Consider the following 17553-nt stretch of genomic DNA (forward strand, 5'->3'; position numbering starts at 1 on the left):
TTTTCGCTTTATCCACCATTGCGTGATTCGGGTAATCTTTGCGTTCCATCAAAGCGTATTGTGGCCGAGGCTTCGGATTTCGAAGAAGTGTCATCGGGTGTCACGGTTCAACAATGCTTGAAGGTATCCAGCTGGAAAAGCAAGCTAACAAGCCTGACTCGGAACCAGGGGAGAGTTACACTAAGCACATCGAATAGCGCAAACGACGGAGTGCATACGTGACACCAGACAACAGTTCAACACGCGTCGAGGTTCGTTTATTCCGGAGGGTAATAACCACATACTTTTCGGGGCAACGAAGATACACAGATCTCAAATAAGAAGGCTAATTCACATGCCCACCTAATCGGTCAAAGGTCGCATAAGCTCTTCATACTTTTTATTTGGAATAATTGCAAACCTTGGTGAAATGTTATGCCCCAGGGAAATAAGCCAATCAGACCTCGCCTAATTAACTCACGTAACAGCGAAACCGGATGCAGGTGTATTTCTTGATGCCTACAGTAGTGAGACTTCTTTACTTGTCATTTTTTTTTTTATTTAGAGCGAATGATGCGATCCGTGCAGCATGGTGATCAGTGCAGTATCAGCTGACCTGACAATGACATGTACCTCTCCTACACGTGTGGCATTTGTTTACCTGGGAACCGGACGTCTGCGTATCGCTAATTGGCCAATCAGAAGGCAGTAAATATTTTTAAATAAAAATTGATGTCACAGCAAAACCGGATACAGACCAAATGCTCAGAATCTAGCCTAGGTAGTTATTATATGAGCAGATGATGCTACCCGGTAAAGAAGGGTCAAAAGCTCACAAGTTTGCATATCTGAAGCTAGCTATAACGATGCAGCTTTAAGATACGTGGTGTCTATATAACAATAGCCCGTATTGTATACAAAGCTCAAGTACACAATAGAGATGATATATAGATGGACTGCATTCTTGTGGGCATGACTCTGTCTGGGGCAGGTTTCTGTTCGTGTGTGAGCTGAAAGTGATGCATACAAAAGACATGGATAGAAGCAACACTTTTTATACATACATTTAATGTCTCAATATTATAAATTCGGACGGAACAGTTTTGTTTATAACGTCACGGACACGAAAATAGATGGTGTAGCTGAAATATGTTATCGATAACCGCCGCACGTCATAGGTGCCAAAGGTCACAGGACCGCGAATCGTTGAGCGGAAAGATTGTTGGCAGCTGCAACTGATACTTGGATAATACGTTTTGTTGCAGTCAGTTGTCAGCAGCTGTAATAAGAAAAAAATAATTTACAACAGTACAAGGATACCTCGAGAAACAATGGCAGCGGAGTAGAAACTTCCAGATGCACAGTTTCTGTCAGTCTTTCACGACTGAACAAGGCAGACAGAAAACAGCGAAAATCTTGAAAGGGGGAATCAACAGGGTTGTCCATGGGACATATTTTTCTATCCCGTCCCATCCCATCCCATGGCAATTTATGCCTGTCACATCCCGTCCCATCCCACGGGATGTTTCCCATGGGATTCCCATGGTATTAACAATCCTATGGACAACACTGAAAACCACTTTTCGGCTTTTGTTCTAATTCCTGCTACTTCAAATACAATAGATGATTCAGAGGAAAGATTTAAATCCTTGATGAATGAAATAACAGTAAATTTATTTTGCAATATCAAGTATCGACTACCATGGGAAATACAAATGTGTGCTGTCCCATCCCATCCCATGGGACGTTTCCCATGGGACGTTTCCCATGGGATTCCCATTCCTATGGACAACACTGGGAATCAAGAGATGTGACCGCCAATGCAATCATCAACATTGCCGAGCGCAAACGAGGAATCTACTCATGAACTATGAACACGACGTCCAAAGTATGGTGCACCGCTAAAATCATAATTGAATTATTAGAGTATTGATACTTTTGCTTCTCCATAACTTCAAATCGGTAATGAAATACTGATAATGATTAAATGAGCTTACACAGCGGATGGAGAAGGTGTAGATATCTTAGAAATGTGTAGATGTCTGTTTAATGCCCCGGGTTATGATGGCTAAAAATACAAACCCGGACGGTTTTATATATTACTGGTTACTGTCACAACAAGCTTACAGAAATAGTATTCATGCGTGGTTTGGAGTAATAATTAATGAGTTTATGGGGAGGGGAGGCAAGTAAATATGGGAGATGAATTCCAAAAGCTTTGCTTTTAATACAGCGTTTATTCTTTCATGAGCGAGTATTTATCTGCCCGTCATTTATGCAACACAGTGAAAGGTGTTGACGATTAAAAAAATTTTTTTTTAGCTGTCCTGCTTATAGTAGTCTCAAATAAAGCTTTCAGAAAGGCACGCCTAAATTTTTTTAATATATCACAAGGCATTTGCTAATACGGTTACGTTATATTATATTTTATCATGAACCTTCATATCTTCTATTCACAATTCTACTGATCTATTAGAAAGAATCCCTGCTGACCACTGGTACAAACCGTTTTGCTTTACCTAGGTGGACATGCATACTTCGACTACTTTCTTTTAGTACTGAGAGGTAGAGGGAAGCATAACGATCTGTACTACTGATGAATAGTACAGATAACAGAATAAAGAGATTACTTTTTTCAATGACCCATAAAGCATTCATATCTTTTCTTACAATCTTATATGAAAGAATAAACACATCAACGGATTCTACAACTAAATTACAATAAATATTGAAATAAGTTAATAAACTACTTTTCGTATATTCGCAGAAAGATACAGAACTGTACATTCAGACGTTTTCTGTTAGTTTTGTTGTTGTTCACGTTGATAAGCGAGAGGCAGAGAAAAATTGAGTCGTAGCTCTTAACGAATAACATGGCGGGTACCGCCGATGAAACTCGTCTACTGTGTTTACATGTAAAATTAAACCCGACCTTCCTTTGCACAATTTGCGGCCTGAGAACCCCACAGGGTAAAAACTAGCTGGTAACATCGAAACTTGAAAAAATACCCGATATATAACTGGGTGCATCCTGTTTTGCACATAGCTGCAATGTTCTTCGATTAGAGCCGTCTGATCAACACATCTGTGACGTCACGAAAAGGTCGTGACGCATGCGTGATCCCGCGTGATGAGCACAGTCACCTGTCCTGTCATCACCTATATCATTTCGCATTTTATCATTTCGCAGTGTTAAATGCTTAGCATCATTTCTGCACATTATTCTCCCTGATATTGTAAGTAAACAACTTGTTAAATATTGATGTATTGAATACATACTCCACGAATTACAAGAAAACACACTCAAAAGCATCTGTATGGAATAAATACAACAATATTTGAACATGCCATAAATTATAGTTTAAAAAAAACTAATTTCATTGGCACAGTAATTCAGAAATACATTAAAAAAAAAAAAAAAACAACAAAACAAAACCAAGCGGAAATCAACCATTTCCTCCTTGTTTTTTCCTGTAAATCGAACTATAAGCTTTTCGTGTAAAGAGAGTGTAGAATACTTTAAAGGCGTGGTCACAACAAGCACAACACGTATGAATGAAAGCTGGTCATAAATGTTCATCCTGGGAAAAATTCCAAGGCATGTTACTTCTGAGTTTTAAGCTCTACACTAAAAGAACGTAGCTAGTAGAGTTTCTTTGTTTCGCCGTTACAGATGCATGTCTTTAATGTCTTTAAATATCTTCTGAATCATAGAGCTTTGTCCAAACTCGTCAAACGAGAAATTTCTCTAAAAATTCTTTGAGGATTTCCACCGCAGGTTTGCTAGGTTCGAGTTCTGAAAAGGAACAGCAGAATGCTCCCGAGTGAACAGGTAAGACAATTGGTGGATACCGTTCAACCGTTCTCGACTCATGCACCTGAGCAAAAGTTTTATGAGGCGCTTAATAGAGCACATTGCGGTGTGATACCCTCCTCTTGACATTTGATTACGGCTGCCAAATACTGCTTGGTCAAATGCCAGACGCTCTTTGGTATCCTTACAGGAAAAGGTTGTTTATTTGGCAGAAGCATTGTTTTGACAATCAGAATCGGAGTTTGAAAAAAAAAACAAAAAAAACAAAACAGCTAAAGCTTTTATCGATGAGCAACAATCATACTCTGGTCAATCACTGACAGCCTTCTTGGTGAGAATGTTTCCTGCTGCCATAGGAATGAAATGACGTCACTGGTAGCGCTTGACCCGTCACCGGCAGCCACATTCCGCCACAACCATGCCGTCATAGTGATATTTATAGGTGATGACGCCGTTCTCGTCCAGGTAGAGGATGGAGATAGGGTCGAGCTTCGTGGGCACGCAGCAAGCACGTGATGCGCGCTTAGGATGCGCAGCGTGCATCAGGGTCTGTATGATTGCGTGCTTCGTAGGCGATAGGTGAGAGCCAATAGGGACGTAACATTTGCCTACACACTCGAACGCCTGTAAAGAGAAGAGTAATTCTGCCATTAGAATTTTCCATGATACTGGAAGAAAAAAAAAAGAAAGAAATCTACCTGCATGTTTGTATGTATGTTGTCTTGAACATGTCGGCTTGTTTATCTATCTCTTGATTAGGAAGACGCTCACAATCATAAATCCACGACAACACGCCCGTTCCCAACATTTTATTTGATAATTACAAGAAGAAGAGGAGGAAGGGGAGGAGGAAAAGAAATGGAAAGGGAAATCAAGGGTATGGCTGAAGGTTCACTCACGGTTCGTTTTGTTAACATGCAATGGAAAATGTTATCCATTCTTCTTTATTTTATTTATTCTCACATCAGTAGTTCACTAAAAATTACTTATGTCGTGTTCTCTAGCCGCAGTTTAACACTGGACTACGTCGTGTCCTCTAGCTACATCTTTCTTCGATCTGTCATTAAATATGTAGTCTGATGTGCTGGAATTTTCATTCCATATTTTTAAGCAACAAATGGGCTATTAATTAGCTGGTCTCAACCCTTACAATAGAACGAAAGTGAATATTTCGTATTTCTTCAGCAAAACAAACCGACCCTAATTCATTCGTAGAAGTAACCATTTGAAAATGAAACCACTCTATGTCTTAGTAGAGTGGCTTCTTCGAAATATTTTTTTCGCAGTAACTTTATGTCAGAATTTATAGCTTTACTTCTTTCGTGTATAAAGTTAAAACTGACCAGAAATCTGATATAAAGTTACTTTTTATATTTCGAAGAAGCCACTCGCTGAAGAGAGAATAGAGTGGCTTCATTTTCAAATTCTCGAGAATTTTAATGACATTCAGATGATTACCGGTGTAGAAAATTTACTAGTAACAAAGAAAGCGCATCATAAACAGGTTTGCCAAAACTAGCTGATCGTTCAATTGTGACGAAGAGAACACTTTATCTTGACATGCAGTGAGAAGTTTAACGGGACAGTGTGTTTAGAGAAAGGGACAGATTTCGAAGGAAAATAAATAGAGGTGCTTGCATCTGGTTTACCGATTTTCCCTTTCTCTGTATTTGTTCGAGCACAACACTTCAGCTCAAATGCAGTTCTGTTTACGAACGACGGCCAAAATGTGGTTACGAGGCACTTTGCGGGAATTTTTATATTTTTTTGGTCGGCAAAACATGCGAAACATTTTTGTCAATAAAATGTGATAGGAATGGGACAGGTTTTGTCTGTTTAAACTGGTCTTGGCAGGCAGTTAGAGAGGGAAAGAGAGAGAGGAGAACAAAATAAAGTACCTGATAACCAGGTGGGGCAATAATCCACTGGTGCCAGTTGATCTCCTGGAAGTCTACGTACAGCGGCGTCCTTCTGCAGCTGTTGCGCTTTTCTCTTCTCTCGGCGAAATCTTTGCAAGGGGACATCATTCTCTTCCACGTCAGGCCCATCAGTCAAGTTGCTTCTTGCAACCATTGCACGGGTATCTCGGTATTTCCTGACGGCAGAAAACTCGTTCGCCGCTCCGGTCCCGGGCGCATGCTCGACGCTTGTGGCTTCCAAGTCTTCCGACTCCGGTTCATGGCCTATCAGCGCTTGCAGCTCCCTCTGGCGGTGGCGATGCGTGTCACGGGAGAAGACCACCAGTAGCGGTCCTTGATCGTGCTCCGGGTCCACGTCGATATCCATGTCTGTCGCCGGCGTTCTGTGCCCGGGCTGGAAGACCGTGGCGATGCTGACCTCAAGCACCTGCACCCCGTCGTCGGGACCTTCCTCCTCCACTTCGTTCTCTACCGTCCTCTCTGGCACTTCCGGCGCAGGCGGGCCTGGGTCGGGCGTCTTGGACCTCGATCCCACTTTCTACCCGGTGCTTTGATGACTTCTGTGACGTCGAAAGCCTCCCAGCCGCTGGCGTGTCCGTACACGTGCCGTGACGTCACGGGAGGCATAGGCGCGCATGCCCAGACCTTCGTACACGGTGACGAGGCGGTCGCGCCCCTGGTAGGTGTGGCGGTCGCGTGCCACCAATGTGTAGAGGCGGAGTTCGGCGCGAGAGACGCGTTCCCCTGACAACAGCAGGCTGGTGACGTTGAAGACCAGAGTGTGGTACCGTCTCCACGCCAGGCAACTGCTCCTGCCCCTCATGGTCCCAGCCATCAGAAGCGTCGCTGTCGGTATCTGCAGCAAACATGTGATGTCATGACTTACACGATGTACAAATAGCATTTCAGTTTTGTTTAGTGCTGAGCGTTCAAGGTATACCACAATGCAGCATGTTCCACTAAAGGTTTGGCAGAGCTCAATACACGGTACTGTTTCTCTAGACCTGGGTGAGAAGCAGCAAAACTATTCAATTTTCAGATACACGCCTGCACACACCCCCAAGCACGTAAGAGCTAAGAAAATATTGACATCAAGATGTCATGAATATGTCACTTCAAGCTCTTGAGCCATGAGATAACTGGGAGTACCTCTTGATTACTCGTGTCTCTGGACAATCGTGACGTCAAGATTGAGCCATTCCTGTCTCTAGTGATATTTGTACACATGGATCTCGAGAACGGAGGAAAGTTAGTCACCCACATTTGGGGAAATAGGACCTTGTTTCAATCCAGCGATCAACACAATCGCACCATACAGTAAAAAATCGTAGAAATATGAGAGTTTTAATTTGATGATGGTGAATGAGGACGAAAGACGACGAAGAAAAAAAATGAAGAAAAGGCAGAAGATGAAGAACAGGAGAAGGGGACTGGAATTTTACGCAGAGGCTATCTCAAGGCGAAAAATTCAGCTCCTTTAAACAGGTGTGCAATGAAGAGAAAAACAAAAAAAAAAAAAAAAAGCAACAAATGTGCCGAAGACAAGATATAAATCTCAGACAGCAGATCTTAACTGTCACTCCACCTGGCCCGTTCAAGAAAAAAAAAGAGAGAGAAAAAGGAGGAGCAAAATTTGAAGCTGTATTTCTTGATTGATTTATTTAGTTATTTTCATATACTTATTAGTTTCTCGTAAATATTAGCTCTTGTTCTTCTTCTATCCTCCCTTAGAATATTTTTAAGCCATCCTGTTCACTTCTCTACTCTCTGAGGTCCAGTTTAAGGCCAGGGCTATGTTCAGTGGTGTCTTCGTATATGTGGTTTGCTCCGAAAGTGGCGGCGAGGGTAATCACAGCGATGTTTGAATGCTGGCAGATTTGGCGATGTAGCGAACCCGAGGTTAACTCAACCACCATATTTTTTCTGTCCTGGATTTATCGGTCTCTCTCAGAAAGGATCAGTGTTTTCTTTTTGAGATAATGTTTTCTTCACAGACATTTTTCTTTGTATCGTTGCAGAATGTTGTTTATAGGACGCGACCGTATTTCGATGCACCTGTGATTGAGATGTAGAGGGCTTCAGGTAGATCGCTGAAAAGTTTTAAATGTTTTGTAAACTTTACCGGCTGCCAACTCAAAGATACACAGAAGGAAAACCTTAAAGATTTGAGACTGATTTATTTTTTTTATTTTTTTTTTTGCAAAGCCTACGAACATCTGCTTGTACATGAACAACACATTCTTTCTCGGTTTACTGAAAAATTCAAGCAATCGAGAGTTTTTAGAGTTCTTAATTAAAGCCGTGCTGGAAACCGGTCTAGGAAAATAAAGTCAGATGGACGACGACGATGATGTTTTCAAATGAGAAGGTTTAATCGGGGTCTCAAACACGCGGCCTCTTGGTGATTAACAGTGAAATTACCCCCGTCGTCAACTTATTTTAATAAACTAAACTAACACTAAATGTAGCATTTAACTGCAGTGACAGTAAAACTCCCTGGTTTTAATCGCACAAATTGATTGCAACCTTTGGAAGTTGCAGTTGTCACCTGCATTTCGGAAAAAGTTCAAATCTCACTAAACATCGGCTTGTTGAGTCAGCAACACCTTTTGTACACGAAATGTCGTAATGTAGGATTAAAATTTAAGTAATCCAAAATAACTTTAAAAAAGAAACTAATAATAGCTATGTTCTGTTGAGATCTCAGAAACTTTAAGCTTAATTAATAAACTTATTTTCCCGCTTGGCTTGGGTTCACCGTGAAAGGCTGATGACGAATCGGGATTTGGGAAACGAAATTTTAAGTTAAACATCTAAGCAAGAACGATCAGGAAGTGTCGCACGATGTTTCATCTGCATTATAAAAAGCTTCAAGGTCCCTTTAGGTAAGTTACTAGCGGTATAGGTATTTCCACCTCACGCATGCCAAGTAAGGGTGGGATTACCCGATTTTCGGGAGGTACACCTCACTTCCTCCCATCTCCATCACCTGTTAAAGTAACCAGGATTTCAGAAAAAAAATTTACAAGTTAATCCGCACCTGGTCAGACTGTTACCTAGAGACGATGCTCAAGGTAACTAAACCTCACCAATTATACGGGCATCAAAACTATCAAATTCTGGCAACCTCCCTGAAATTACCAGGCCCTTCTTTTCCGCATATTAACCCTTTTTGAAGCTGAGAACTTTGACGGTCGTGTCAACGTCAGGACAGTTGAAAACAGAAGGAGCCTGGTGTGTCACAGGTGTACTCATGTCACTATATCTTCGTGTTTTGACAATTTTAATAATTAAAAAAAAATCATCAGTAAACATTACACGGACTTTCTGTTACAGCCTGTTTCTTTTTGCTGTTTTCTTTTTATTTGATTGATAGTTTTTAACAAACTGTTTAACCTGTCAACGTCTTTGTGAGTTAGCCAACGTGTTTGTGTACATATCTCACTACCTCTGTACTTGCCATATAAACATGCGCGAATACACCCGAGTACACCTGAGTATCACTGTGTGTGTAGAGGCAGGGGCGTGTAAGTGCGCAATTACCACCAAGTGTCTTGAGTTCAACATGTCTGTATGGCATGGCGGGGTCCACGTTGTTCACAGGATCAGTCTCTGTATTTTCTGAGATGCACGCCCACTATCTAGAGGTGTGGCTCGTCTGCTGGTCCCCTCCTGGCCAGCCAGCTTGCCGTGCTACCATATTTCACATCACTCTATCACCGTCACGTTCACAGTTAATTGCGCGTGAAAAGCTGGCAGTCGATAAATCAGTCCTGCAGAAATCCTCTCCCGTCTATTGGTCTCCTACTGTTGCCGGTGTCCACGTCTTCTCTTCTAAAGATGCTTTATCGGATCTTTGAAATTATTATTTATGCTCCTTTCTCACAGAGAAAGAGAAATAAAAGGAAAAAGCATTGTACAAACTCAGAAACCAGTTTCTGTAGTAAAGCAGAACGAAGGGGGGAGGAATAAACTTAATTTTTTTTAGCGGAATGGTATAATTATGAACTCTTTGCAATAAGAGTAAAAAAAAACTAGCCTGGATGGGCACAAAAATATGTTTGTCACAATTCTATTAATGTAAGCGTCATAAGGGTAGCAATGATAAAGCCAGTGACAGAGATAGAGGTGGAGTGGGGGAAGACTGGATGGACTAAACGTGTAGACAGCCGTGCTAAAGCTCGGAATAGAGTAGCGTTCCTTGAAACACGGTCCTGCAACCTACCGATGGCCACCTGAAAGAATCTGATGCCTCGCAGACTTCCGGTTTGGGGCGAAGCAGGTTCCAGCCCACTGGCAGGCATCTGAGCGTATCGTATAGGTGCTGATAGAGACTCACACCCCATCCCGGCTTGCCAGGGTAGTCAGAATAGTGGTGCAACGAAATTCTTTGGGTTGGGGGGAGGACTTTTAAAAAAAGGTCGTTTATAGTTCAGGTTAAGAAATTTATTTTTCGCCAGTATTTCTGGTTTTAGGACTGACCTTTTGCCCTGCGAAAAAGAATGTGATACAAAGCCCTCAATCAAAATTTAAGGCGCGCAGCTTGTTCTCGTAATGTAACGACTCGGATAGTCTAATATTTCGCCTGATAGCAAGAAAGATGGTGAAGAGTCTTGAACAAGCAAGCGTTTTGAAAAATATTCCAGGCGAATTGTTTATGAACAGAAGTACAAGCGATTCAATGACATGTGTTTGCTCAGGTGATTTATTTTACAAATACTCCACATAGAGAAAAGACTCTGCCCTCCCGATTATTACCATACTTCCCCAATCTCCTTTCTTTTTTTTCTCTCTCTGAGATGCAGACATACATACGCAGTAGTCAGACAAAAGACTACCAAACACATACACACAGACAGACCACGTGCGTTTGTGTGTGTGTGTGTGTGAGCGCGTCCGTTTTTCTATTTTACGAGATAGAATATAAAGGTGGGCATACGTGACTCCAGGCGTGAACATCCGATATTAGGCAACACCTGGATACACCTGCCATCTTCTCGACGATATCAAGAAGACAAAGAAGACACCACCCCGCACCTTTCCCTAACTCCTACCCCACAAACTTCGTGTACGTCGGTTATGCATGGCGGCGCACTCCCAGAAAAACAACATGCCTTCTACCTGGCGGACAAAGTCCTTCTTCCTCTTTGTTGGGGAAAACAGACGACAAACTTAAGAGAAACAGGCAGAGAAATTTATATTTGTCTTTTCATGCTCTATGTCTCTGAGTAAGCAGATACATTTAAGTTTAAACAGGATCCTTTTTCGCACTGTGTGTGTGTGAGAGATAGAGAAAAATTTGAACTGAACATCCAGATTATACTTTCCATTCTGTCTTTACACAATTCATCAACAGTGATACTCACAGTCTAAAAAAAAAAAAAAAAAAAAGAAAAGAAATAGAAACCTCTGAGGCAAGATCAAGCAACACAATAAACAGTTCTCACGTCCAGTGAGCAGGTGTGCCGTATGTCGCGTGCGCAAAGACCCGAAAAAACGACTAAGCCACGAAATTCAATCATGGTCGACTTCGGTAGCGTCAGGGTCATGGAAAGGATCGTCGAAGGTTAGAGGTTAGGATTAAGGTTTGGGGTTGATCACGACATGGAGACAGAAAAAAACCAGTTTGCGCATGTGTGGGCCATCTGGGTAGGAAAAATTAATTCGGAGCCATTTCTCAGAGAATGTGCATGTAGATGGTCGACCTCCTCCCGAACCATCCATTACCTGAGGAAACGATTTTTATGTTTAAAATCTTTTATTTAACCGGAGGCTTGATATTATGGTCAAATGTCGTCAGACCAAGTGGGTTTATACCTTTTTTCAAGCCAGAAAATAGTATTCCAATTTTTGGGCGCGGGGGAAAATATCTTAATCTGCAACGTTCTCCATTACAGCACGATTCCTGACAGCCTTAACGATGTTTTTTTCTCCCCACACGAATCCACTCAGATAATGTCAGCAATCTCCATCCGCCTTGTTGTGATGCCTAGTCGTGAATGCAACAGTCATAAAATGTACAACGTGGCTTAGTTACATAGAAGCATCTCAGTGACATCTTGTCCACAGCCCATTCAGGAACTGTAAGCCTGGGCAGGTGACATCCGTTTGCCTGTGAGGGTATCTGGGAGTCGTCAATCTGTGTGCACTTGATATTTTTTTAAAATCTAGGGAAAGTCACTAGTATACTAGCCTCCCATCTCTTCCATGATCACTGACTAAAACCCATTATTGCCACCTGCCGATGTACAAAAAACAAATTGGGTTTACAACAAAGATTTAGAAGGATCAGTACCTGAGCTAAGCCACGAAGATTGTTACACAGACCCATTTTGTTTCCCTAATAAAAGTTACTCGGTAACCCTGTCGACTGTCAGTTTTATTAACTGAATATAAACCTATTTTGTATTTATTTGCTCGCTTGTTCAATCAGTCATCGTTAGTTCGTTGCTTTGTTCCTCCACACAAGTTGTCTATCTGCTATGCTTCAATAAGTGCAGCGCGTTCTGGACTGTTACAAAGCGGCTAAGATAATGATAGAAACGGGTAAAAAAAATACTCCTCACATATATAGGATTGTTTGACAGTCACGTACATCCTGTGACGTGCAAACCCCCGAAAATAACGGCCCACAAACATCGCCTTTCGTCTCCAGCACAGCTTTACCATTCAAACCCAATCTTTGCAATCTGCAGGTTTCCGATTTTTACGCTGCTAACCTGCCGCCGCCACAGGAGACAGTGGCTTCATTATTTCGCACGCAGACGGCGGCGAATATTTAAACACTTTATTGTTTCCGGAAAGAGAAGACTTACCTTCCTTGTTGATGTTGGGGAAGCTGCGCACAATGTCGGCACTGAGATCGTCCTCGGCGATATCGTCTTCCGGCGCGGCAGACGTTGTCTTCAGGCCTGCAGGCGCGGCGTGGGCCCTCGAGAATCGGTCGTAGAGATCGAGCATGTACTCTGGTGGATGGCGGCGTGGCCGTCTTATCAACTTGAGTTTGGCGATTTTGTTGGTCTCTGATGATGGATGTCTCCTTGTCGTGTGGTTATCCGGCGATGCACCCGTATCTGCGTACCCGTAATCCATCTCTTGGTAGTAGTAGTAATCAACGTAATCGTCGGACATGGGGGCTGGGAAAGCCTCTGGGGTAGCTGGAGTCCTGGCTGCAAGAGGCGGAGGGTGGTCACTTGCCGCTTGTGACAGAGAAGCGGCAGTGGTAGACAGCGGAGCAGACGTCTGGTGGTCCAGTAGAAGCGGATGTCTGTTGACCGAGTCGTCCAGAAGGTCCACGGACTGTCCGTGGACAGAGGCGTTGAGGTTGGGGTGCACGTCCACCGGGTCACCCAGTTCCACTTCCTGCCTCTGACCTTCCAGGCTGGTGGCGATGGTGGTGGTGACGAGGTCGATGATGGTGGCGGTGGTAGTGGAGTTGCAACAGATGTCGCCGGTGACCAGGACCGTCTCCTCGGCAGGCCGCGAGGAGGAGAGGCGAGCCATGATCCAGGCCAGGAGCAGAACAACAAGTGCAGGGGTCGAAGGCAGACGACACTTCATTGCACTCGAACTTTGAAGTAAAAAAATGGCGACTTTCCCGTGCAGCTTCAAAAAAAAAATTTCGCGCGCCCCCTACTGAGTTACGCGTGCCGCCCCATGTCGGGGGGACCTTGATGCGTAAAAAAAGTCCTCCTCCCTTTCCTCTCCAAGCGCTATCGGTCTAAATCCAGGCGAGGGTCACTGATTATCTGCCCCTTCCTCTTGAAATTCCGTGAACATCCGAGAACGGGGTAGAGGGGGGGAGCCAACGTTTCGCCGGCTATCGTGTAGGTTTTTCGTTTCACACTACTGAAGACAGCGCCTGCCCTGTGTGGAATCTGTACATATCTCCACGCAGGAGGAAGAAGAGAGAGAGAGAGAGTGAAAAAATGAAAACACAGCCTCAGTTTTTTCAAATTGTTTATAACCTCAGTGTTTCACTCGCGTGTTGGCAGTGGGTAGAAAAAAGTCAATCATGTTTACAGCATTCCTGCCGAATCTGACACTGGTTTCCTCTCCGTCTGATGACGCAACTACGATGGCAAGGCACTATCGCAAGACAAGCGTCTGTAAGAAGACACACATGATGGCCAGAGATCGCAAGCTTTGACCTTCGACCCCGCGCATGTCTTCCTTCTTCCACCTCCTCTCTCGAGCGCCTAAGGTTGCAGCTTTCAAAGAGCCACAGCAGCTGGCATCCGCGAGGAAGACGGATATTCCTGGTTGGCGAAATGCTTGTCGTGGCGTTGGCTCTTCCCCATCGCCATCCAACCAAGGGCAACAAAATCGTCTTGCAATGGCGGTTTCCTCTGTTTTTCACTTCCAAACAATCGTGACGAGAAGCAGCAAGAAACAGCAGACACTCTGTTTCAGAAACAGTACATCATGTCATTAAAACGTGAAAAGGGGGACAAAAATGCTCCTTCCACATAGTCTTCTCCTCCAGAAATAGGATATCTATCTCCAGAGCTGGCTTTTCAGTGCTGGCAGCGGCTGTTCTCGTCTTCGATGATAAGGGGAGATAATCCTTTGTACTCGCTCTCGCTCATGGCTGAGGAAAGCTGGTTTGGCAAGGGACGTGCACCACTTGTCTAGATCTGCCGCTCATCTGATCGGAAGACTTGAATGGGCGCGTGCTTGGGTGGCGAGCTTCTCTCGCGCTCCTCCTGTCCCTGCGAGTTGATTGGCTGACCACGCTCGCACGTGCTGCTGGTCCGTAGTTTGATACCGCGCCACTCTACCTTCTTTACCTCACCGGCAAGGAAGTGTCACGCATGGCTGTTGGTCAGCGATGCCAAGTTCTTACTGGGGGGCCCTGGAGCTGTTGCTAGGACTGTTACAACTTACACGTTCGTGACGTCAAACACTCTTCTCCTCCTCCACTTTTCTTATTTCTCACCTGTTAGCTTCGGCAAGTGACAGTTTTGGTTCATACCCCGTGAATCGACCACAGACCAACTGATATAATTCCTTTGATGAATTTGTTTTTTGGTTTTGTAGCGATTGGGAAACAAATTCTTCCAGAAAAACTAGACTGTGTGATCGATGACTGAATGTGCGCAACCAACCGTAGTCGTCGGTAACCGGAACCCGTGGTATGCGCGTGGTTCGTCTTACTCTCTTGTGTTGCTCCGCGCTGAACCGGCACACACCAGGTGGCGCTCCAAACGTTACCTTAGACTCCTGGCTAACTTATCGCTGACTGTTCTGGCCTTCGCTAAATGAAACCTGAACAAGTTTGCACGGGCTTAGCATTCACAGTAGCTGACTACCATAGTTGTGCAGACAACAAAAGCAACAATTTGCTGTCGCAACATTCAGGACTACGAGTCCTGAAACACGGAACAGAAGAATTCTTTTTTGCTAAAACACTTTGATAAAGATGTAGACTTTTGCGAGTTTCTCGTTTTTCCTTCTTTTTTGAAATCTTTTTTTCTTCCTTTTTTTAGAATGATATTTTTTTCCTGCTTGTTTAATGTCACTTCGGTAAACACGAACTTTGACACCTGAACAGCTTCAGGCTGAGAGCATTGTTCTAGCTGTATACACACCTGGAAAAACGCAGGTAAAGGTGAGTCCTCCTTCCTTTGAGCGTACTACGGAATGTACGAAGGCTATCAAACACTTGTTCTTTCCATCAAGGACTAGCAAGCAAAGGCGTTGTTGCCTGCAGGTAGAGCCGTAGCACCGTGATACCAGGCCAGGCTGGGTCACGTGGCAAAGCCCGCAATGTCACGTTCGATAAGCCGGCAGGAATCCCGGTATGGGTTGTCTCATCTTGCGCGGACGGCACCTCGATACAGAACAGTTCTCCCTGGCATTTATAATACTGGGCCAGGTGTATCGGGAATGTAATATTTTTCTTCCTTGCTACTTCGTTTCTGGCATCAGAATAACGCAGATTTCTGCCTCTGCGACTGAAATATTAGGAAGTCAGATGAGGAGAAACAAACACCTGCACAGCAAGTTCTAGATGAGAGCTTTATCGGGAGACTGTTCCCTACGATCAACGTGAACGGTTTGATACTAACCAGGTAATTTATACCTTCTAAGGTCCTACTTCTTTCTCAGTCACTTCTCAAAAATGTTGTAGGCGCGAAACAATGCAAATTATTTCTAAGAATACTTCGAAGAATTTGTTTGAAGGGGGAAGGGTAGTGAGAAGAGGGCATGGCAAGGACTTCCGCACGGCGTGTCATTAGACAGGTGTGTCATCTTTTTTAAACACTCCCGAAAATTGATCTTGTTGACTGAGAAGGTGAAGGTTGAAATCCTGACTGTGCAGAAGGAAAAACTAAACTTTCCTGGCAAGATTACTTGTGTAGTGTAATGTACGCAAGACAGTTTTTCAAAAAACAAAATTACTTGGACAGTTGGAGACAAGCATACCTGCGCTCCTCACGTGACTTCGGCTACATTAAAAGGTCGTAAAGACAGGCACGCTCGCACGCACACACACACACGTTATCTCCCTCTCTCACACAAACAAAGAGGAAGCAAGAGAGGGAGAGAGGAGGGGAGAGAAAAAAATTCGGCGTGGGCGTGGGAAGTGAACAAGGGGTTGCAAAACATTGATAGGTGTGCGGGACAAATTCAGTGTCTCGTAGAAAGACAGTGACTGAAGTCTGACTCAGGTTCTTACTCATCAATTTAATTGCCGTGGATTTACCAGAATCTTAAGCTATCAACATCATGTAGGTGGCTGACTCACATCCAGCTATAAAAATAATCATTCAATAATACAATCATTTTAGGACAGAAACAACTATTGACATGACAATCTAAGATGTCGTTAAACAACAACGTAAATAAGAGCGGCAAAGAAGCCTTTCTTTACCCCCGTAAAATAAAGGCTATGTTGACAATGTCGCCTCCCTTCACAGTCACAAGAGATCAAAAAAGAACTCAGGTGAGAGCATTGACACGAGCTGATGAGGACACGGCGCAAATCGTGTCGAGTAAGGTCACGAATTTTGTTGACAGTAGTATCGGTTGTTTGAGCACACATCCTGTTGTGTCTCCACTGGGTCAAGTCTGTGTGTGTGAGAGAGAGAGAAAGAGAAAAGGGAGGGTGTCGCGGTTGGACAGAATGGAAGCTCTCCGTGTGAATGTGTATTGCGCTACTGGGTACAACGAACTTCGAAAACTAGATGAATATTTCTTGTTCTTTTCTTTTTGTGGGGATGAAGTAAGAAGGACCAGACTGTAATACAGATACAGGTGATGGAGGTAAGAAGGACCAGACTGTAATACAGATACAGGTGATGGAGGTAAGAAGGACCCAGACTGTAATACAGATACAAGTGATGGAGGTAAGAAGGACTCCAGACTGTAATACAGATACAGGTGATGGAGGTAAGAAGGACTCCAGACTGTAATACAGATACAGGTGATGGAGGTAAGAAGGACTCAGACTGTAATACAGATACAAGCGACAGCAGACACATTAACCCTTACTGTACGCCTACTTTTATCGCCTGACTTGAGTGATGATTGTCGCTAATGTACAAGCACGATATATCTAGACGACTACCACCAGCACCTGCCTGTGAAGTTCAGGTATTATCATTCGGATACGGAGACTTCAGCCACGTGCGTCGGTCAGTGGAACCTGTGTAGTTAGGTCCCTCAGAGGTAATTACCGTAAGAAGTCAAGCAGAGGTTTGAAGTAGATAGTTTTTTTTCTAGATTGTTATAAAGTGTTGTCACGTGTGTTTTACGGCTCCACGTTGGAATCTGAGGAATTTGAAACACTATCAGATCCGTCTTGAAACTCAGTATGATTCATTTCTGTGATACAAG

General features: G+C 43.6%; 1 protein-coding gene across 1 annotated transcript; it reads right to left on the reverse strand.

Annotated features, from left to right (window-relative positions):
- Positions 1–3443: 3443 nt before the first annotated feature.
- On the reverse strand, positions 3444–15795 carry LOC112571243 (bone morphogenetic protein 10-like). Its single transcript, XM_025250120.1, is given in 4 exon segments — positions 3444–4417; positions 5692–5790; positions 5792–6568; positions 12528–15795. Coding segments are annotated over 3 exon segments (621 nt in total). The 5' UTR covers positions 6080–6568; positions 12528–15795; the 3' UTR covers positions 3444–4183.
- Positions 15796–17553: the final 1758 nt, after the last annotated feature.

The sequence above is a fragment of the Pomacea canaliculata genome, linkage group LG1 (genome assembly GCF_003073045.1).
Source record: "Pomacea canaliculata isolate SZHN2017 linkage group LG1, ASM307304v1, whole genome shotgun sequence".
Classification (NCBI taxonomy): domain Eukaryota; kingdom Metazoa; phylum Mollusca; class Gastropoda; order Architaenioglossa; family Ampullariidae; genus Pomacea; species Pomacea canaliculata.